This window comes from Thamnophis sirtalis, unplaced genomic scaffold (genome assembly GCF_051295495.1).
Source record: "Thamnophis sirtalis isolate CommonGarterSnake01/CBP01778 unplaced genomic scaffold, rThaSir2_p1.2 scaffold_3, whole genome shotgun sequence".
Lineage (NCBI taxonomy): Eukaryota > Metazoa > Chordata > Lepidosauria > Squamata > Natricidae > Thamnophis > Thamnophis sirtalis.
In genome coordinates this window covers 129,522,790-129,545,115 of record NW_028261383.1, presented here as the reverse complement: position 1 = coordinate 129,545,115, position 22,326 = coordinate 129,522,790, and the positions used below count along the sequence as shown (strand labels likewise).

General features: G+C 42.7%; 1 protein-coding gene across 2 annotated transcripts; it reads left to right on the top strand.

Annotated features, from left to right (window-relative positions):
* Window position 1: 1 nt before the first annotated feature.
* On the top strand, window positions 2-21,999 carry LRRC45 (leucine rich repeat containing 45). 2 transcript variants are annotated; one of them, XM_087710071.1, is made up of 18 exons: window positions 2-213; window positions 2,548-2,858; window positions 3,624-3,685; window positions 4,454-4,524; window positions 5,077-5,255; window positions 6,742-6,870; window positions 7,444-7,556; window positions 8,031-8,089; window positions 9,345-9,422; window positions 11,109-11,244; window positions 11,442-11,519; window positions 12,312-12,423; window positions 12,541-12,611; window positions 13,409-13,501; window positions 13,681-13,773; window positions 14,597-14,770; window positions 17,430-17,577; window positions 21,375-21,999. In XM_087710071.1, exons 2-18 carry the CDS (start codon window positions 2,621-2,623, stop codon window positions 21,569-21,571), a joined length of 2,031 nt encoding a protein of 676 aa, XP_087566197.1. In that variant the 5' UTR covers window positions 2-213; window positions 2,548-2,620; the 3' UTR covers window positions 21,572-21,999. The 2 variants fall into 2 exon arrangements, with proteins under 2 accessions (XP_087566197.1, XP_087566198.1); XM_087710072.1 differs by lacking the exon at window positions 2-213 and adding an exon at window positions 2,357-2,433.
* The last annotated feature ends 327 nt before the right edge of the window (window positions 22,000-22,326 follow it).

The window sequence follows — 22,326 nt, the reverse complement described above, 5'->3', positions numbered from 1 at the left end:
CGTAGTTAATTTTTTTTGTTCCTCCCGCCTTTCAGTCCCAGTGTAAAGCTGCTGATATGAAAAGAGGCGGGAGGCTTAAGTTAGAAGTTTCGTTTTAGGACAGGAAAGAAAGCTGAGCTGGGGTCGGTGCCCGAAAGCATCGAGTCAGGCTCCGAGGATGGAGGAAATAGGGAAAGAAGGGGGAGCGATCACAATAGGAGAGTCTTGATTACAGTGAGTAAGCCGCCCAGGGAGGCCACCCTTGGCAGCTCAAGGCATTGCGCCGCCAAGGTGTCCTGCTTTGTGAACCCGCTTCTCATCGACGCTTGCTTAGCGGTTCCGCTTACTTTGGTTTTTGGTTTTTTATTTGTTTATTTCGTCAAGCATGTATTAGACAACATATATATATGTATAAACATGATTTTGGATACATGAAATGGATACGAATACAAGGGAACATTAGGACAGGGACGGTAGGCAGGCTGGTAGCCTTTTGCTCATCAGTCCTCTTTTCTGAAAAGTTGTGAGAATTGACTGTGGGTGGACGTTGCGTGGACCTTATTGAATCACATAGTCCTGAACTTTAGTTCTTTGCTTGTGGGACTTCCATCCAAGAAAATAAGTGGATTGACGGTTTAGGACTGAGATCTATGTCTGTAGAGCCATAATATCTTGAACTCCTAGGACTTACTTATAGATACAGAACTGTTTGCAACTCAACTCCATTGAATTCACTGCTGTAAATCTAGCTTTAAAAAGTGGCTTGGGGTTCTTCTGGATTCTTATTTTCTAAAGGCAATTCCGCTAGGACTTGACTTCAGTAAACCTGTTTAGGATTTTGCTTTAAATCTAATAATTTAGAAGTCCCTTTGTGGTTCCCCACCAACAAGTTATCTTTAATAGCTGATTCCTTTCTTCTTTTTCTTTTCCCTCCTCCTTACACTTCTGTTTAATTTTTTCACTTGTAAGTATTTAAAGAGAGATTAACGTGAGTTTAGGGTTTAATGTTGAAAATTCACCAAAAACTTTTAGAAAGGATTAAAAATAAATAATTGCTGGGATATTTTCGAATAAAATGTAGGAGGACTAGGGAGTTGTGTGCATTAAATATTTTCAAGCCTTTTTAATCACATTTTAAAAGATTACATTGTATTAATTCATATCGAATGAAACAAAGTATTTCTAGAAAAGATTCCACAGGCTTCAAAACTATGACATACCGTGCTTCCCCGAAAATAAGATAGGGTCTTATTTTCTTTTTACCCCCGAAATAAACACTTGGCATTACTTTTGGGGAGGTCTTATTATTTTTGAGGTGCAGGAGGCAATGAGCCTGGTTACCTCATGGCTGCTGCTGTGTTGTAATATTTGGGGGGAGGGCTTATTTTAGCACATGCACTCAAAAGCCCAATTGGGATTATTATCTGGGGAGGTCTTATTTTCAGGGAAACAGGGTATTACATGATTTAAGGACCAATTCAGTTTGGGGTGGGTGAAATACTCTTAAATTGTTTCAGTGCTTGGCCTGTGGGAGTAGATTCAGTTTCTGAGTGATGAACACATAAGTGTCAGTTCATTTAATTTGAACTAATTTAAAGGAAATGGATTGTTACTGTCTAGAATACAGAAACACAAAGTGCCTATTGTAATTATACATAGTATGCTACATTATCTTCTCACAGACCACAACACCATAATGGCAACAGGGTGATCCTAAAACAAATATCTGGGGAGAGAGGCATCAACTTGGCGCCTTTGTGCAAAACTTTGGCTCCATCCCTACATTTTAAATTAAATTAAAACATTAGCTTGTTGACACACAAAGAATAGACAAACTTGCCAGATGTCGCATGTTTGCAGAATGTGCAATCCAGATTTTGACAATAAAACCCACACACTGAGTTTCAAGGAATCCTGTACAAAAACCACACACACACACGCACTGTGCTGCACACATGTTTATGGTAATGAGTGGTGTCTCAACTCCACCAGAAGATACAACTTCAAAGAATGCAATTGGTATATTTTATCTCAAAACACAGTTGTGCCATAAAACAATCACTAAATGTATTATTTATTTAGTTGGATCATTTTTATTTTTCTGCCAAAACAGGATCTTAAGCATATGTTTTAACTGATATCTTTGCTCTTGGCCATTTTATTGAACAAATATACTCCCTATAGTGTAAATCTACTGTTTCTCAGTAGGGAGAAACAACGCCAAAGAAATACCGTAATTAAAATGCCTCTGAACTACAGTTCCCAGCATGCTCTATTTCCCAGGTAATAAGATGTAGAAGACAAGATATTTAACTACAGTTCCCAACATGCTGCAGTCCCCTTAGTTACAAAAGTAGGCATTGGCAGTTGAAGGGCGAGGCTTTAGTTCTAGCAACTCTCCGCAAGGTTTTGAAGCAAGTTTGATTGTTTGTCTCAAGGCTTCTAGTAACAGAGGTATAAGACGGGGAAGATGGTTTCAACATTTGGAGATTACTTAGATTAGGTTCAAATAAGATCACTAAGCAAAATGTGCTCTGGCAATAACCGGCGGTTGTTGTTGTCCACCAGGCTACCGGCTGCTGCCTTTTGATCTTGCCATCAGTCTTAACCCCTTATCTACATGGGGGAATGAGTGAAGCTGATGCCTGCCACAGAGATGGATGCCTTCCGACAGTCTTATACTAGGCTGTGCAAAGAGAGCGGTGCTGAGCCTCAAGAGAGTATCCTGCCACACTTGGAGGAAGCAACAGGAAGAAACCGCTTGGATTTGGCCACCCAGAGCCTTTCTGTAGATAGTTGCGGAGTCCTTGGCAAGCTCTTGCAGGATGACCTCCAGTTCACTGAGCTCATACTGAATGATTGCATGCTGAGTGAAGAAGGTGGGACCTCCTCTGTCCATAAGCCAATTCTTTATTTCTCCTGTCCTGAAAACTTATTGGAGTTCATGGCACTTCCATTCTGTTGCTTGCTGTTAACTTCTCTTTGTAATCAAACACTCTGTGTTAACAATTTGGCTATACGGGTCATCTCTAAAGATCAGTCATAAAATTGGGACAAGGACATATGGTGATACATACCTTCCCAAAGGACAGGAGGAGAAGGAAGTGTTAAGAGCCATGATGGCGAACCTATGGCTCTGCAGGCACATGAGCTGTCGCCCCAGCTCAGCTCCACCACACATGCGCACGTACCTCCCACTGGCCAGCTGGTTTTTGGGTCTCCGCAGCACATGGGAGGGGGTTTGTATGTGCATGCGTGGGGGAGGGGTGCAGTTGGGGGGTTGTGTGGCGGGGGGTCACGCGCACATGCGGGGGGACCGTGGTAGTTCGCACATGCATTGCATTACAGGTATGTGCATGTGTGTGCTTTCAGCATACAGCGACAAAAAGGTTAGCCATCACTGTGTTAGAGTATTCAAGAATATATTCTCATGATCAGCCGAAGTAAATCTATACATTGTTTAATAATAGGACAGTGAGTTCACATGTCACATCAAGCATGAACTCACCCACTCTGGTTTACTCAATAAATCATGGCTAAACAAAACAAGATTCAGTACAATGTGTGAATATGGGTTTGCTTGGTTTTTTTTTTTAATTGGGAAACTTGCTGACATTTTCAGATATGATTCATTTTCCTTATAGGGGCTAAGCTGCTATTACATGGACTTTGTGCCAATACAGTTGTGAAGTTCTTAAATTTGAAGGTGAGTGTGCTGCATCTTAGTCTTAGGGTGGCAAAATGTCTAGGATGCTTTTGCTTTGGGAAATAATAGCAGGGTGAACTTAAAATAGTCAAAAGCTTTCTGAGGCAAATCATATAACTGGAGTCTATAGGGTGTGTGCAACCTTAAGAAACCTGTTGGTTTTAGAATAGGAGTTGAAGCTAAGTAATTTTTGAATAATTAAATAATATAAAATGCACAAACAGAATAAAGGTTAAAAAAAGAATTCTAGTAAATTATTTTTCAGCTATGTATTTTTTAAGCATATTTATATTTCCCAATCCTTACTATTAGATATTATAATAGCATTATTAAATTTACTATTAATTGACTATATTATCACACACATACCAGTAAGTATATGGATGTATATATGCATACACATTTGTAACTCAGATTTACATCAATTTTCACACCATAATTTCTTTCCAAATCAATACTGGGAAGTTATCGATAAAATTTCTAAGCTGTCTTTCTATTTATACAAAAAATGATGTACAATGGTAGAATCGTAAAGGTAACGCAGAACCATTAAATGTAAAACATAGAAATGCACATAAATTCATGGATTCTATAGTGAGAAGTGCAAACAATGCAAGTGAGCACGAATTAACAAGTTGTGTGAAGAGGAAACGGTCAAGTGTGTTGAATTTTCAGAGTTCTGTGGGTGAAGCCATGGTTCTGTTTAATGTCTGAATGTATCTTATGTTTTGAGTAATGGAGAGACTGACTAGGTTTGGTTTCTTTTAGGGAAACAACATGCGAGCTGGTGGGGCTGAAGCTCTGGGAAAGCTCCTCAGGCAAAACAAGACTATCCAGAGGTCAGCAATCATAGGGATATGGGAGGGGAGTGTCTCTCAATCTGTGCACACCCAATTGGTTCAGATTGCCAGAGGAGGATTCCAATATTTGCATTATGTCTGCTGGGAGAGAACTCAGGGTTCCCTTTTCAACTATAACCTATGTCCATGATGGCGAACTATGGCACACATGTTAGAAGTGGCACGTGAAGCCATATCACCTGGCACATGTGGTGTCGCCCTTCCTCTTTTAGGTTTCTGGTGCGCTTGATGATCAACTGGCCTTCATGCGTGCAGCAGTGCCGGAAACAGAAAGAGGTTTTCCGTATCCGTTTTCCGCCATGCGCATGCACTCCGGCCAGCTGATTGTTGAGCATCATACCCTCCAGTAACTGGAATAGCATACATGCCAGAAACCAGAAGTTCCTTTTGCTGCCCACGCATGCCTCCTGGGCAGCTCCTCTTCCTGGTTGCAGCCCAGACAAGTGCATGTGCGGCCCCCTTTGGCCCTTGCCATCACTGACCTATGTCTTCTATGCATCGGCCTCTATTAATTGTCTCCTTCTTCCCAAGGCTCACTTTGGAATGGAACAATCTAGGTGTATGGGAAGAAAGCTTCACTATCTTCTGTGAGGGGCTTGGTGCAAACCACCATCTCCAGATGTTGGACCTGCGCAATAATCAAATCAACCATCAGGGAGCAGGAGAACTGGCCATGGCACTGAAAGCCAATTCTAACCTACAAGAACTTGGTAAGCCTGGCCTTTTTAAAAACAGAGGGTAACTCCCATGCCTCCCCCTTTGACAACCAAGATCGTTTTACTGGGAAATAAAGATTGCTAAAAAGATTATGCTTGGTTTATTAAGAATTTTGATTATAATAGTCAAATCTGATGTACATTAAACTTAAAGAAAAAAAAGAATAGAAGGAGTAAAAGGATTGGATATATCTTCATCACATATCCCATCTCTTATCTACAAACAAATCCATAAAACACCATGTTTTTAGTCCCAGTATCAGTAGCAAGTCCATAAAAGGTTGCCAAAAGTAACAATGTATTATTATATATGTTATAACCTTGATCAAATAAACCAGCTTTATATTCCTTCCTTTTACTTCTAATAATTTCATTCATTCAGATATTGTCATAGGATTTAATTTCTCATTTCTTCTTTTTGCCATTCTTCAAGGTTTTAACAAGCCACTTTTGTAAATCCAGTAGGGAAAAAATAGATCACTCTCTGGGTTTATCATTTAAATTTCCCTTTTAAATTTTAAAACTTCATCCAATTTATCTTTTAGATCCAATGAACATCCTTTTCTTAGTCATTCTCTTGCCCTGTCAGTTGTAAATCCAATTTCCTCTCTTCTCATCAGATAAAATTTGTTCTACATCTATCATTTATTTATTCAATAATATCTTTTGGACATAGTCTATCAATAGAAGCAGACTTCATTAGTGACATTGTTGATATTATGGCTAGTGTTTACCGATTCCATTCTTCAAAAGTCTCCGTCAGAAATTTTAAAATGTGAAGTTTTTTTTAAAAAAATCTTTAAAAGTTTACACTATAGTGGTGAGCAAGTTGGCTAATCCCATTGTCTTGTAACTGGACAAAACTGCTATCCTGCAATCTCCTTACAAGGAGCAGCTGTCTAGAACACTTCTGGGCAATCTCCTACCCTGTCCTTATCTAGAGAGATAACAAGGAACAAGTCTGCTCACTGGTTCCTTGTTTTTTGCCACAGATATCTGTTCTACTTTTGCAGAGCCATTTTCAGTTCATCATACCTCCGGTGGAAATCTGGAAATAATTTCTGCTAATTTGAAAATTGCATGAATACTGTGTAAACTAGGTGGAGCTTTTTATGGAATTAGAGCTGATGTTTATACAATTAATGAAGTATTTCAGCTTGCAGATATTGTACTGTAGTACATCCGTTCCAAAGTAGATACTTTTGCATGTAGTCTACCAAGTAAGGGGGGGGGGGACCAGAAATGTCCAAAGGTAGGCACAACTTGAGAGGCCTGTTCTGTACAATTTGGTACAGAACTATCAAAAGTTAAGCCATGCTGCTTGACTTGATACTGCCTTCCTAAGCAGTGCTCAATAATAAATTCTGCAGCCCCCTTTGAGAAAGACCATTTAGAGTTCATCTTGGTAAAAGTCAACTGGTTTCAACCACTGATGTACCAGTTTGGGAATGCAAAATCTGGCATGAATGTTCTTGCTTAGATCTGCGCTGGAATAACATTGGCCTCTTGGGAGGCCGGGCACTTCTGAACTGTCTTCATAGCAACCGGACAGTGCGGCAGCTCGAATTAGCGGGGAACAATGTACCAAGTGATATCCTGAAGGCTGTGGGTAAGCAATTGTGCTAGCTTTCTACTTGATAAAAAAAAAATTAGATTCAACTCTGGCTACAGATTGTTTTACTGTGTGCCTCCTGTCTTTACAGCTGGAGGGCTAAGGAATCTCCATACAGTGTGAAAACCTAGACTTTTTCAGAATTCTCAGAGACATTTCTAACTCTGGATTTAGAGATCTACCCTGGGAGTGGGCAAGGAGTGGACAATAGCAGTTTAAAGTCATTGCTGTGACATCCAGCTTGAGGTGTTTTAAAAATATTGTAATGATAAATTACATAGTCTAACAATGGGGTGGGTATTAGATGGCTGTATACAGGCATACAATCTGCTGACCTTTTTGGGGGGTGGGGGTACATTATAAAATAAATTATTGTTTTGACAGTGTGGGTGGGCTCCAGAGTTCATTAATGATTGTTTGGAAATAAAATGCTGGTCTAGGCAGATCCTTTGTCAGATACAGTAGTGGTGATGATATAATTTCTGCAGGATTACAAGCAGCAACATTTGAATACACCTGCAAGCCTGTTGAATGAAAGCACAGTTAACTTTATGGTTCTTTATGGTTCAGATCAAGCAATGGAACATAACCAAGAGCGTCAGAATATTCTCTCCAAAAATCGTAACATGACAAAAGTTCTCAGCAAAGAGGTGATGTGCTTGAAAGAGGAGAAAGCTAAACAGGTTGGTTGATCTGAAGTACTAACAGTTGTGGTAGATGATGGAGCTTGAATGTATAGTTTTCTCAACTATGAAAACTGACTGAGTTACTTTAAGCCAGTTAGTGGCTGAAATCACCCAGAGCCTTGGATTTGTTTTGCCATGATTTATTGAATAAGGAACCGTTGACTGAGATCAGCCCAAATCAAACAAACAAATGATAATTTAGTGCAGTATATGAGCCCAGGCATTATTTCTCAAGCTAGCCTCCTTTATATTGTGAGATTAAAAGGAGATAAAACAATTTAGAATGCCCTGATCTCCCTAGTAGGAAAAAAAAAGTAACTTCCCCTCTAGAGCTTAACTTTGGAAACTTTCAGCCTAAATTTATTTTTTTACTCAATAAAGTGACTAGCTACATACTTATATGTAGGGAAGGTTGTCTACCAAATGCTTGCACTTCAAAAGGATTCGGTTAATGTTAAATCTGTTTTACAGTTCTTGGATCTAATGGACACCATTGATAAGCAGAGAGAGGAAATAAACCAAAGCAACAGGTAAGCGCATTGAAGTAACATGTAGAAGTGATACTGTATTGTTTTCAACACTTTTCCTGATGGATGTCTTCCATCAGCATCAGTGGAATCAAAAGCTGCTGAGAAGTCAGAGAAGACCAGGTGAGTTGATCCCGGTCTTTGGTTCCCCAGCCTTTTTCTTCTGAGAATTGAAGTCCACACATCTTCAAGTTCCAAGGTTGAGAAACACTGAGTTAGAGGATTCAGCCTTTCTTTCTTTCCTTGGGGTACGGACAAGAAATAAAACCAACCTTAAAGATATAGCAATTTCTAAAGGAATAACAATTTTTTGAACCATCTGGACTTCCACTTAGAGTCCAGAAAACTTCAGCCACCTCTCCAACACTGTTTGGCTATATACATACATACATACATACGTGTGTGTGTGTGTGTGTGTGTGTATATATATATATATATATATATATATATATATATATATATATATATATATATATATATATATATATATATATATATATACACACACACACACACACACACACACACACACACACACATATACATACAGATATATATACACATATATATAAACATATATAAACATGTGTGTGTGTGTGTGTGTGTGTGTAGCATTTGTAGCATAAACATATATATAAATATAAATGGGTCTGTGTGTGTGTGTGTGTTCATTCGTTCCAGCATAATCTGGAATGCCTTGAGCAATTTCAACCAAACTTGGTATACAGATGACTTAGCCTCTGGAAACAAATACTGTGGGGGTAAGACATCCCTAAACCCCCTCAGGGGTGTGTTCTGTTAAGATACAGCCTGTTGTGGCTTAAAATGGCTTCTATGGTACTGCCGTAAAATGGCTTCTACTGTATAGCACAGTGGAGTTGCCATGGTGACGGTTTCACAGTATGCCACAAGGATGCTCCCTCTGGTAAGGTGGAAAATCCAACATTAGAAATTACATTTGGTCCAGACATTTTCCCCATATAAATAAATACCTGGGCAACTCTGGGTTATTAATTATTAGTAAATAAGGACACCATTGTTTGGCAGCTACCTGAAAGAGATCAGCCATCGATACACCATCCTGCTTGCTCAGGATGAGGGGAGAGCACTCTATATAAACTGCAGAAAATATTTTTTACTAGTACTGGTTCATATTTTGCCCAAAGGGATCCTGTCTTGTGAGGACAAACTTTCAGTGCAAACTCTACCCACGGAATGTTCCCTTATGCATGGATATCCCCCTTTGCTCTCCTTGCAGGGTATCAGCAGCACGAGTTGAGCGTCTACAAGAGGCCTTGAATGAGCGCTATTCGGTGATGAATTCTGTCAAAGCAAAGTACGGAGAACAGTTTTGCAATGTGGTTTGAGTAAGCAGGCTAATGTTGCTGATGACAGTCCCAACTCAGATTTGATTCCAAATTGGAATGATCCATCTGGCACCCCCATTTCATGATTCAAATGAATGGAAAATTGTGGAAGCAGAGGAAGGAACAGTTATAAAGTCAGAGAGGACAATTGACTGAGTAGCCCAATGGCAAAATTCAGTAATTGTATAAAAGAGAAGCAGACTTACTCAGACATAATCCTAAGTACAAATATAAAATAATATACATATGGGGAGGGAGGCCAGCGGGAAATGGGGAACGTATTCCATCATTGTAAGAATGGGTGACAGAATTTGAGAAGAGGAGAGAAAAAAGTCAGGCTCCTGTTGTTAGGAGGCACTTTTTCAAATGCAAAACTTGACTTGTAGTATACTTCGGAAATGTGGCCACCAACACAATAATTCATTCAATGCAGTGTAAAGCAGATATTCACCTATGTACATACCTGCAGGTAGCGCATCTATGTATTTAGCAACCATTCAGATTTACAAGGTGCTCAATGAAGGGATATATGTGCCCATCGTTATAGCCATTCCAGTGCTCCCACTGCAGTGGTGGGATTCAATTTTTTTTTTACTACCGCTTCTGTGGGCGTGGCTTTGTGGCCGTGGCAGGGGAAGGATACTGCAAAATACCCATTCCTTCCCCTCCCCACTAACCCTGCTTTCCAGCTCCGTTCTCCTGTTCAGGGCAACAAAAGAAAATCAGCTTGGAGGCAGCGGGGGAGGGCCCAGCCTATTTGCTTGTTTTCCGAACTACTCAAAATTGCTGCTATCAGTTCTCCAGAAACTGTCAGAACTGGCTGAATATCATCTCTGCCCCACTATCATGTGATTACAATCTAGGTGCTTGGCAACTATTGTATACTTACAATCCTCCCACGATCATGTGATCGCCATTTGCTGTCTTCCCTGCCAACTTCCCCAGTTAAGTCAGTGTGGGAGCCGGTAGGGAAGATCTTAAGACACTGCCACCTGACAAGACAAGAGGACTCCTCTGGTTTCTGAGGGCTGGCTGCAAACTCCTTGTGCTTGCAAACACTGCCAAAACCCTACTTAGATTTTGGGACAGATGCAGCACGGGGAGTCCTTTTGTATCTGGGGGGCTTCCTGCAAATGTCCCATTGGTGCACATATTCTGTGCCTGAATCCTGCTTGGATTTGGTGTGGACCTTTTTCAGTCAGCCTCTTTGAGAGCAGAAAGGCTGCCCATCGTAGAGTTTTAGTCCCACGTGAGTCCCTTCTGCAGGCAGTTCTTTTCCTCCTTCCACTTAACAACCCAGGAGATCACAATGTCATTTGAGAGAATTGGTCACATGACATCTTGCTTAATGACCATTTCAATCAGTGACCAAAGATTTCGATCTCAGGTACATGTATTACGGAAAGCCTTCAAGAAACACAAATTCTGGATCTGCTTTGGTCAGCCTGACGCTCCAGATCCAGAGGGTGAGGTTAATGAGTAGATTTGACAATAGATACGAACTTAAGGATTGCTTAGCTCCTTTACCATTCTGATTACTCTGAGGCAAAAGTCTTGCTTTGCAGTGCAGGTGCTCTTGTTGCTGAGCTGCTGGCTCAGAAAATCTCAAGGGCAGCCTTGAAAGTAGCTCTTACTTGAAACTTGCTCCCTTGCAGACTCCAGATGACAGAGGCAGCTTTGGCACTATCAGAGCAGAAGGTGTGCAGCCTGGGAGAACTTCTAAGCACAGCAAAGGAGGAGCAAACAAAACTGATAGAGAGCCACGCCAAGGAGCTTCAACAATACAAGAAGGTAGACTGGGGATGATCTGAGGAGTCAGGGAGAGTATATAATCGAGCAAGGAATCTGGCACTATTTGAAACAGATGTCTTTGCTTGACACAAGACCAGTATTAGTGGGAAAAGGGTGTGAAGCCAAGGTTTGGATCAAACAAGGAAGGACATTGAAAATAGGAAGAAAGGCTGACTGATGCATCTCTTCTTTTGCAGAATTCTTCTGATCGTGAGGCAAAGCTTCTGCAGAAACTTTCAACAGCCAATGAGAATAATTTCCAGCTCAAAAATGAGGTAAGAAATTGGCATTCAGCCAGCAGAAGTAACCTGCAGTACTGCACTCTAACCACTGCACCACCATGGATCAGACAAACTTGTAGATATATGGACTTCATATTCTCCAGCCACCATGGGAGCTGAAGTCAACACATCTTCAAGTTCCCAAGGTTGGGACACACTCCATTCAGAGTTATTTAACTAAGATCCTCTCAGCTTAGCTTCTGACTCTTGGATGCAGCCTTGGGCAATAACAGCTTTGGTCAATTGCTTCAATGAGTTACAAGTTGTGGTTAGGAGCCATAAATATGTAAACACAGTCAATCCAACACAGTGGAACAGTTTGCCCAGGAAGCCTGCTAATCAGGCTGACAGCCATTATCCAATAGACAATCAGTTGCTAGGTAGGCTACCAGGAAGCCTTCAGACAGAAGGCTGCCAAGGATTTCTTGTTGCTTGTGAACTATAGGTTGCCTGTTTGGGCTTGACATTCTTTCCCAGCAACCTGTTGATTTGATTTGATTTGATTTATTGCATTTCTATGCCGCCCTATTCCCAGAGGGACTCAGGGCGGCTCACAAACCAAAGTAGGGGGGGGGGGAATACACATAGGAGGAAAAACAACGGACAAACAACTACAACAATTTAAAAAACACTCAACAACCACACAATTCGAGCGGGGGCGGGGAACTCGTCAGCCCCAGGCCTGTCGGAACAACCAGGTTTTAAGGGCTTTACGGAAAGCCTGTTGTAGAGAGATTTGGGGGGGGGGGCTTGTCTGTCTCTACTATGAGTAGGATTTCCTTTTAGGTGGATGAGCTGGAAAGAAGATGTAAAATCCAGCAAGAGCAGCTGTTCCAGGTGAAGGAGGAGCTGACCCACACAACTGCAGAAATGAAACTGAGAGCTGTACAGGCTGAAGGTGAGCATAACTCACAAGTCTTCAGCTACTGAGTGAAAGAAGGGCTTTGTTGGAGTCCTTCAAAAAGGGAAGAAAGATGAAAGGAATTGGGGACCTCACTCTTTTGTTTTTCCCTAGAACATTTGGAAAATGAAAAGAAGCGATTCAAGCAGATCCTGAGTGATGCAGAATCCCTTCGTGTGAAGGAGGTGAGGCGGCAGTTGGAATTTTAGCATTCCTACATGGAGAGAGGGGGTGGCTGAAGTGGATCTGACTCAAATGTGCTTTCCGACCTGAAAATAAATTCAGCATCTTCTTTGTAAGATAGGATGCAATTATGGCTTGCCTACAAAGGTCTTGAGCTCTTCCATCCTGGCCCATATGAATAAAGGAAGTCCTTTGGGAGTGTTGTAAGACTTGGTCAGAATGCCAGGAAATGGTTTCTTCTCAAGGGTTTCTCCATTACTGAGCCTCCAATCCCCTAGCTCCATAGAAATAATTGCACACGTTCACTATTGCTTCACATCTAAATTCAAGAGTCTGAGACCAGGGAAGGCAATTATGTTTCTCTTCGTTGGATTTCTTTTTTAGTTCAGGGTTCTGGGAATCAGACTGTCCTAAATAAATCTGTTTCCCTTTTTACAATAGGATCGTCATTATCCTTCAAAATTCAGGGCACTGGTTTTTCATTATTTATCTGAGGAGGATGGATAGTTAAGAAATTAGATGGATAGGTGGGCGAGCGGGCAGACAGACAGACAGATAGATAGATACTATAGATAGGGATGCATGCATGACCCATTCTATGGGTTCATATTACATTTGTATGTTTGGATTTTTTTGCTAGGAGTTGGAAAACGTTGCCCCAAGGTTTCGTGGAATAAATAATTATGTTTGCTCCAATATTCTTCGTGTGTCTCCCATTTACCAAAGAGAAAGGCTAGTGTCAATCAGTTGTATTTATGTGCTGTTAAAAATCCTCTGAACAATGTTGTGTGACATGCAGGTGGGACAGTTAACTCAGCATATGGAGACAAGTGAACATGCTCTACAGGAGCGCATCCAAAGGCTGGAGACCATCCGCATTGGGCTCGAGGAGGTGAGTGGAATGGCTTCCCAGTATTGTTGATTTTTTTTCCTGAAAACCATAGAGAAGTCTTGTTCTTGGTGGTTTTGGATCTTCTCTAGGAATATGTCCAGGTTCAGACCACTGCAAGTTTCTTGATTTGCTTTTATGATCAGAAATTGCAGTACATTGTTCTTCTGCCTTGTTCCTAGGAATTGAGCCAAGTGAAAGCTGCTGCCTTCATGGAACGAGGCAAAATTGAGGAAGAAGTCATCAGAGTCAAAAAGCAAACGAGGTTGGAAGAGGTAAGATTGACAGGACAGCTTAAAAGCAACATTGCTATGTTATTTTATCTGTTAGGTAGCTTATAATCCCATCAGACATTGTAATTCCCTATTCATGCCAATGATACATCAGAAACGAAGTAGAGATAGAGACGCGGGACCAGCTGAGACTGGTATTTTCTTACAACTGGCATGCTGGGATGTTCTACAGTTACAATGTTGGATGAATGTCCATTTGGGGAGAATTTAACATTGGGTTTTCCAGTTCATCAAGCTAAAATAGTCTCTCTTGCTTGACCCAGAACTCTGTCTCTGTTTATCTATTCACATCACAGTTGTTATTATTATTAGATAAAATAGAATGAAGAGAATGAACTATGGTTTAACTTTTCCTTATAAAAGCTGCAGGTGGCAAAAGGGAAGCATCCGTTCTTTTCTCATATCCTCAGTGTTTTTCAACCTTAACACCTTTATAATATGTAGACTTCAATTCCCAGAATTCCCCATCCAGCATTCCCCAGTTGCCAAGGTTGAGAACACCCGGTCTAGACCAACCTGGGAATTTTGATTACATCTCATTATAACGGGGGGTACCCAAGTTGAGGGGTGGTTGACGATGTTTTATAATTCAGAGGCTTTATTTATTTAGGGGTCCTTGGTGCTCCCTGAGCTTGCTGGTTTTCTTGCAGACATTTCATTACCCTAACTAGATAACATCATCAGTACTAGTAAGGAGGAATGTTTGCTGTCAGTAATAGATTGAAAAAAAGATGGCTGCTTTCTTTCTCCCTCCCTCCCCAACCCCCCCCCTCTCTCTCTCTCTTCTTTTTTTGGCAACTAATAGCAACAGCGCCTGGAGCAGATGGAGGAGAAGCTGAGGCTGATGATGCAATCTCGTGATGAGGCCCAGAATCACTGCTTGCAGCAGAAGCAGACAGTGGCAGAAGCACACGCTAAGGAGGGGCAGTTGAGTCTGCAGGTGGAAGGACTCAAGAGGCGACTGGAAGACCTTCAGCAGGTGAGGGGGTTGGAAAAAGTCCCACAGGAAAGAAGCCTGATATCAGTATTCAACTGTAGGCTACAGTTCCTTGGGTACATACCTGGGAGTACAGGTGGTCCTTGACAATCGATCACCTAGCCATTGTTTAAACTCCCCACTGACTTACCTGGAGGGTATAAAATATAGAATAACAGAATGGGAAGGGACCTTGGAGGTCTTCAAATCCAACCCCCTGCTTAGGCAGGAAATCCTATACCAATGATGGTTAACCTTTTTATCGTGTGCCAAAAGCACGCATGCACATCCATAATACAATGCACACAGTGCCTTCATGTGCGTCCTGCACATGCATATGCAACCCTCCCCTGTACATGCAGGCGTCCCCCTGCCCCCCACGCATGCACATGCAAAGCTGTCACGCTCACCCCGCTCCCACACGTGTGCACTCTCCTGCATGCACCCCCCCTCCCCGTGCATGCATGGCAGAGACCCAAAAACCAGCTGGCCAGACGAGGCGTGCGTGTATGAGCGGTGAAGCTGAACTGGGGCAATGGCTCGCATGCCTGCAGAAAGGGCTCTGTGTGCCACCTGTGGCACACGTGCCATAGGTTCGTCATCACGGCCCTATACCATTCAGCCAAATGGTTGTACAATCTCTTCTTAAAGACTTCCAGTGTTGGAGCTTTCACAACTTCTGGAGGCAAGCTGTCCCACTGATTAATTGTTCTAACTGTCAGGAAATTTCTCCTTAGTTCTAGGTTGCTTCTCTCCTTGAGAGAAGTACTTAAAACCCAGATTCAAAGTTTCAGTGGCCAAGTCTCCTCCCCCCCCCCCCCCTCCGGCACAGTCAACTAATTGCACTTTGGGAGCAAAGACTGCATTTACAGCTGTTTGCAGCATCCCACAGTCATGTGGCCGTTTTATGATAGTTTTGCCAAAAACTAGGGATTGTGTCCGTTTTTTTGGCAAAACTGCCCCCATAGCAAATGATTGGCTTACTTAAAGCTGTGGTGATTTGTTTAACAGCTGCTGCAGGAAAGGTCGTAAGGTGAGTTATCTGACCAACCCATTTTATGACCATCATGAGTTATGACCTTGATAGGCAGACTCCATTATGGTTGTAACTTGAGAACTATCTGCAGGCTCTTCTGAATAGACATAGGGCATGTTGTTGTTTTTTAAGTCAAAGTTCAAATGCTCCTAGATTATGGATTCCACACTGCAAAGCAAGGGATAATAGACTGTTTTATAAAACATGTGAAACAAGTAAATTGTCTAATTAACAAATATCATCTTTTGAGTAGTTTCTTCTGCCTCCAGGAAAGTTCTCTGGTATAATACCTGGTTGTTGCAGGCTGTAAACAATGGTTATAGTATATAAGTCCTAACATTTGTGGGGTTTATTCTGCTCCTAGAAGTGGTGGCTCAGTGGCTAAGACGCTGAGCTTGTCGATCAGAAAGGTTGGCAGTTCAGTGGTTCCAATCCTTAGCGCTGTGTAACAGAGTGAGCTCCCGTTATTTGTCCCAGCTCCTGCCAACCTAGCAATTCAAAAGCATGTAAAAATGCAAATAGAAAAATAGGAACTACCTTTGGTGAACAACCTTCCATGCACCTTTGGCATTTAGTCATGCCGGCCACATAACCACAGAGACATCTTCGGACAATCCTGGCTCTTCGGCTTTGAAACGGAGATGAGCACCGCCCCTTAGAGTTGGGAATGACTAGCACATAGGTGCGAGGGGAACCTTTACCTTTTATCTTAGAAGCACCATATTTGAGCCAAGAACTTTTTGTGATATTCTGGTATTCAAATCCAAAGTGGTGATGCTGGCTGGTAGTGGGTGCAGTTGCTATTCCTCTTGGCAAAACCTTAGAGAAGATCACGTTTCCTGTTTCATACTCAAATACTCACAATATCTCTAGCAGTTTCAACATAACTCCATCATAAAAATTAAAGAATTCCCTTAAATTGAGCCTGACTCTTGGTGGGGGACTTGACCCATCCACATAGTTTTCTTGGCAATGGTGAAGAGTGGCTTCCCATTGCTGCCTTCTCAAATGAAGGGTGGGGAGTGGTATTCCCAGTGGTGGGCTGCTGCCGGTTCGGACTGGTTCAGGTGAACCGGTAGTTGCGATAATCAGCTGGCCCCGCCCCTGTCTTATCCTTTATTTCCTTCTTTCTGGCTCAGCTGATTTGCACGGCACAGCTAATTTCCACCCCTCCACTGTTCTAATTCCGGGGCTGCCGGAAGGTAAGCAGCTGAGTTTCAAATTGAAAGCGCGTTAGGGGCACACGAGCAAAGCACCAATCACCAAACCAGTTGTTAAACCTGTTGCAGCCTACCACTGGCTATTCCTCGTCTACTGAACAAATTAGAGATTTACTGACAGTATCCCATCCAAGTAACAAGCAACATCTGGACCTCCTTTATTTTTCACAATTACCCAAAACTGCTTAGGTGGTCTACAGGGTTAGACAGCCTCCCAATTTTATTTGGGAACATACATATCCCAAAAGTGGTAAAGGGAACGTGAGACACAGGAGAAATACAGGGTTGTTGGGCCGATGGTGAAGGTGTGCTCCATGTGGCCATTATGGTGACTTTGTCTGAAGTACCAACATTTGAAGCACAAGCCGCTGATTACTCCCCACCCCCTGTGTGCTATGGATGGCAGGAGCTGGGCATTAAGGAACAAGAGAAAGTTTCTGAGGTCAGCAAAGTGCGTGTGGAGCTGCAGGAGCAAATTGGTCACCTGGAGGCTGAGAGAACAGCACAAGAAGGGCTGCGGGGGAAAATTGCGGCTCTTGAGCGCCAGCTGAAAGGTAAGTAGAAACACCATTTTTCTTCCACTTAAGTACCTGCAGCAATTTGTATGATGTGCCATAATATTGCACCCGTAATTAATACCTTACCTACTGTAACTGAAACGTAAGTGAGGCTCCAGATCTGGAGCTAACATAGGGGAGAGCAGGGACACAGGAGGCAGGTGCTGGGTCTCTTGGTTTTCTCAGCAGTACTGGGCTACCTCTGACCTTTTCTCCAATGGGTGATTCCATCCACTTCTCACTGCCGCCACCATGTCTGCTTCCTGGCATTTCTGTCAGCTTGTTGATATACTTTTGACATTCCTGTATCTCTTGATGTTCCCTTAGACGTGATGGTGAACCTATGGCATTCGTGCCACAGGTGGCACGTGGAGCCATTTCTTAGAGCATGCAAGACGTTGGCCTGTCAGCTCCATGCGTTCTGGCCAGCTGATTTTGGCCATTTTTGGCCATTTTTTGCCCTCCAGAGGCCTTCCTGAAGCCTCTGGAGGGCTTCCCTGAAAAACAGGCCAACACGCAAACCAGAAGACAGAAAACGGGCTGTTTCCAGCCTCTGGAGGGCCCGTTTTCTGACTTCCGATGGCCCTGGTAGGTCCATTTTTTGCTCTCCCCAGGCTCCAGAGACTTTCTAGGAGCCTGGGGAAGGCCCTCCAGAGGCTCAGTGTGCAAACCGGAAGTTCAGGAATGGACTTCTGGTTTGTGCGTTGGGCTGTTTTTCACCCTCTGGAGACTTCAGAGAAGCCTCCTAAAGCCTCCTGAAGCTTCCGGAGGGGAAAAAAAACAGCCCTTTGGGCAACCTGGAAGTCCATTCCCGAACTTCCGGTTTGCACATTGAGCCTCTGGAGGGTCTCCAGGGGGCCTGAGGAGGCCGTCCCCAGGCTCCTAGATAGTCTCTGGAGCCTGGGGAGGGTGAAAAACAGACCTACTGGGCCCATCGGAAGTCAGAAAACGGGCCCTCCGGAGGCTGGAAACAGCCCGTTTTCTGTCTTCTGGTTTTCGTGTTGGGCTGTTTTTCGCCCTGTGGCGGCTTCAGGAGGATTCCCTAAAGCCTCTGGAGGGCAAAAACTGACCAACACGCAAACTGGAAGTCAGAAAACAGGCTGTTTCTGGCCTCTGGAGGGCCTCTGTGCAGATGGGGAAGGCCTTTTTTGTCCTTCCCAGGCTCCTAGAAAGAGCCTGGGGAAGGTAAAAACCGAGTCCACCATGTCATCACATGCCAAAAGCATGAGGAGCATAAGGAGGGGCGCATGCACGGGCGCGGGAGGAGGGCGGATAGAATTATGGGTGTGGGCATGCCTACATACGAACTCCCCCCCCCCCCCACGCTTTTGGCACGTGAGAAAGGAGTACCCAAGCAACTCATTTCCTTAAAGGCAGGGTGAGACTTCCATTTTCCCATTTATCATCCCAATCTGACTAAGTGTTGTGGTCTGCTGGTGGCCTGCAGAGCCGGCAGCAGAATCGGACAGTGAGGAGGTTGGGGAGGAACATGGGCCAGTCCTGGAGTCTGGGGAAGGCTCGGACGAGGGCTCTGCGTCAGAGGCAGAGAGGGGACCAGTAATTTGCCTCCGTGCAAAAAAACAGCAAACAGTACAGATAATATACACTGTTTGTAGTGTTACATTTCAGACTATACTTGTACAGATGCTGATAAAATTGATGTGCTTTCTGGTAGTATAGTTATTCTCTGCTATTTAAAAGAAGATACAATAGCTCTGGGCCTCTTCAGATCAAGCATTTATTTTAAAAAGCTTCTTCATTTTGTTAAGCTGCCTAGAACAATAATAAAGAAGTCTTTAAAAATATCTCTAATAATTTGAACATTCTATAGGTATTTATAGTTATTGACTTACCTCCTTGCAGCAGACAGCAAACAGCCTGATTAACACAGGCTGGGTGGGTGGGGCTACATTCAGTGTATAACACACACCCAAATTTTCACCCTCTTTTAGGGGGAGGGGAAAGGTGTATTTTATATTCCGAAAAATATAGTGCTATCTCCAGAGCCTCCAGAGTCAGACATCAGCAAGGCAGAGGAACAGGGGGAGCCTGTTCCCAGTATGCGCATGCGCAGAGCTGCCAGAAAGCAAGAACAGTTATGACAAAAGGGACAACTCGGGAGTAAGGCTTGAAGGAGTGGCCCCTCCCATAAGACATAAAAGAGGAGCAAAGGCACGTGAGCTTTTGCAGGAAGCAACTTTGTTCATTCTAGTTGGTTTACATTCTGAAACCCCGTTTTGACTCTGTGCTCCATGTGGCCTTGCAAAGCTAATTGCCAATTAGGTCTTTGGCAGCATGTCAAGGGAGATAAAGGTGGGTGCTTATCAGCCTTATCCTGAAGGACTGTGGCAGACTTCTGTTGGACTCTTTACAAACTATTTGTGACTCATTACGGGCTGTGAATGAACATAATTCAGAGCCTTTGAAATGAAAAGAGGGTTTTGGGGACTAAACGTGTGGTTTTTACTGTCTCGGGAAGCCTAGGTCAGAACAACTAGAGGAAGGAAGCTGAATGTGGTAATGATGATCATTGCTGATATTAGTTAGTTTGGGTAATGAAATATTTGCAAGAAGACAACCAAGCTCAGAGAGATAACCTCAGTAATAATAAGTAATAATAAGCATCTGCCACACAACACCCCAGACTTAACAATTGTTGATAAGAAAGACAAAATGTCTATGTCATGGACATTGAATTCCTGGAAATAGCAGAAGAGAAAGAATCGGACAAAGAAGAAAATTACAAAATATAAACCATGCAAATAGAGTGGCTGTAATAAAAGAAAGCAAAAACGCTACCAATGATAAAGTGTCCCTCGGTTGCATCTAGAGAACCACTTGAACATTCTGGGCATTGACAAAATCACCATCAGTCAATTGCAAATGACAGCTTTCCTTGAAACAGCTTTCATCCTGTGACAATACCATTAATATTATTAAACAATATCTGCCTATTCCAGGTCCTTGGGAAGGATGTGAACAAAAATGCCAAATCCAGTCTAAACATCCGGCTGACTGGGTGGCCAACCATTGTAATTCCTACAGGCCATCTTCACTTGTCAAACATCATTAAGTCTGCAATTCTAGATAAAAGTCATGGGGGCTTTTTGGTTTATCTGGTCCACAGATATCTCATGTCTCGCTTTTTCCATCTCCTTGCCTGTAGCATCCCATCCTTTTTCCTTGCTGAAAGCCAGTTCAGTTCTCTGGCTGGAGAACGGTTTCCCGTTTGATTTCTTACTGAGGAATTAATTGATAATGTACTGGTGTAGGCTTTCACAGGTGGTATCTGCTGGGCAACCTCAGGATTCAGTGGCTATGGTCTAAGCAACAGATTTTCTGACATTTTGCCAGCAACTCCGGCTGGCATCTTCAGTGGCAGGGTGGTCAGACCATAGTCAACTAAGCAAGGACAGACTGACTGGGCCGTGGTCTTTATAGTCATGGGTCCAGACCACCTTGACTCTAAAGATACCACCCACTCTTGCTGATGAACCACAATCACTAAACCTTGAAGCCCAATACTCCTCAATAATGCTACAAATCTTTTTTGTTGCCATGCTAATGGTATCTTAGGAAGAAATTGGCCACAGTTAACGTATCCCGGTTAGATTGCTCTTTCATTCTAAATTTAGACAATGACATCATCTCCATGTTTCAATCATCTAAGAAATTATGTAACATCATGTAGTTCTCTTGAAGCATGTAAAATATATTCTGCCTTTAAAGGATTTCATTATCTCGAGTCAAAAAAGGCTAAATGCATTTGTGTTTCATTTTTTTTCTTTTTCTAGTGTTGTCCAGTAACCACCGGGAGGCACTGTTGGACAAAGAGGGCGAAATCTCCAGCCTGCTTGAGAAATTACGGGTTCGGGAGGCAGAAATCTCCAGGATAAGGGAGGAGGAAGCTCAGCGGGCCAGTTTCCTTCAAAATGCCATCCTGACCTATGTGCAGGGTTCCCCACTTGGCCCTCTCAGCCCCAAGAAATGAAACTGAGTTCTGCCCTTCGTTAGTCCCACCTTCAAGGAAAGGAGTCATAGGAGGATCATGGTGGCCAGGCTTCCTTATATTTCTTGAAGACCAAAGAATCTGCATGGCCACTTTCCTGGAACTAAGTGTGAAGTGTCACTGAAGAACTTGTGGCTGTTTTAGAGAAACCATCTTAATTTCTGTGTCAAAATCTTGTTCAACCACGGCAGCAAGAATAGTCTTCAAGAGAAAGCCATCTATCCCCGTGTGTAGCCCAAAGACACCAATGTATATTCACACGAGTTCTCCCTCACTGATTTTGGCCTCGAATTTAGATCCAAAATGCACTTCAGTGCTAGGATTGTCCTTGGAAAAAACAATGCTTTGAGGTGATTGCCTCTTTGAAATGCTTTAATCAACAAATAGTAAAAGGAACATTTACTAAGTCAGCCAAATCATGTAGATTTTTCCTATACTCATTTACTCTGCAAGATCTACAGCATTCCAGATAATCTCAAAAGGACTAACGTTGGGTCTAGAGTCATTTGGGACTATCCTGACCCAGTAGAACACTGAATTTATTTCCCACGTCTGAGAATATCCCTGTTTTGTCTAGTTTTCTAAGGAGCTCTTTTACAGTAAACCTCAGCCATTAATTCCTGATTCCTCTGGACCTAAAGGTGAAACAGATGGAGGGTCAGGGTTTGGTTTATCCACGAAGCCTTTTCAGTTTCAGTATGGAGAAGAGACAGCTTCTCTCCCTGATGACAACATTT

What these genes read in the sequence shown, in the direction of transcription:
- LRRC45 (XM_087710071.1), top strand. Translation starts at nt 2,621, where the DNA reads ATGCCTGCCACAGAGATGGATGCCTTCCGACAGTCTTATACTAGGCTG. An exon ending in GAGAGCTGTACAGGCTGAAG is followed by an intron (nt 12,424 to 12,540) that starts GTGAGCATAACT and finishes GTTTTTCCCTAG; the next exon opens with AACATTTGGAAAATGAAAAG. An exon ending in AATCCCTTCGTGTGAAGGAG is followed by an intron (nt 12,612 to 13,408) that starts GTGAGGCGGCAG and finishes TGTGACATGCAG; the next exon opens with GTGGGACAGTTAACTCAGCA.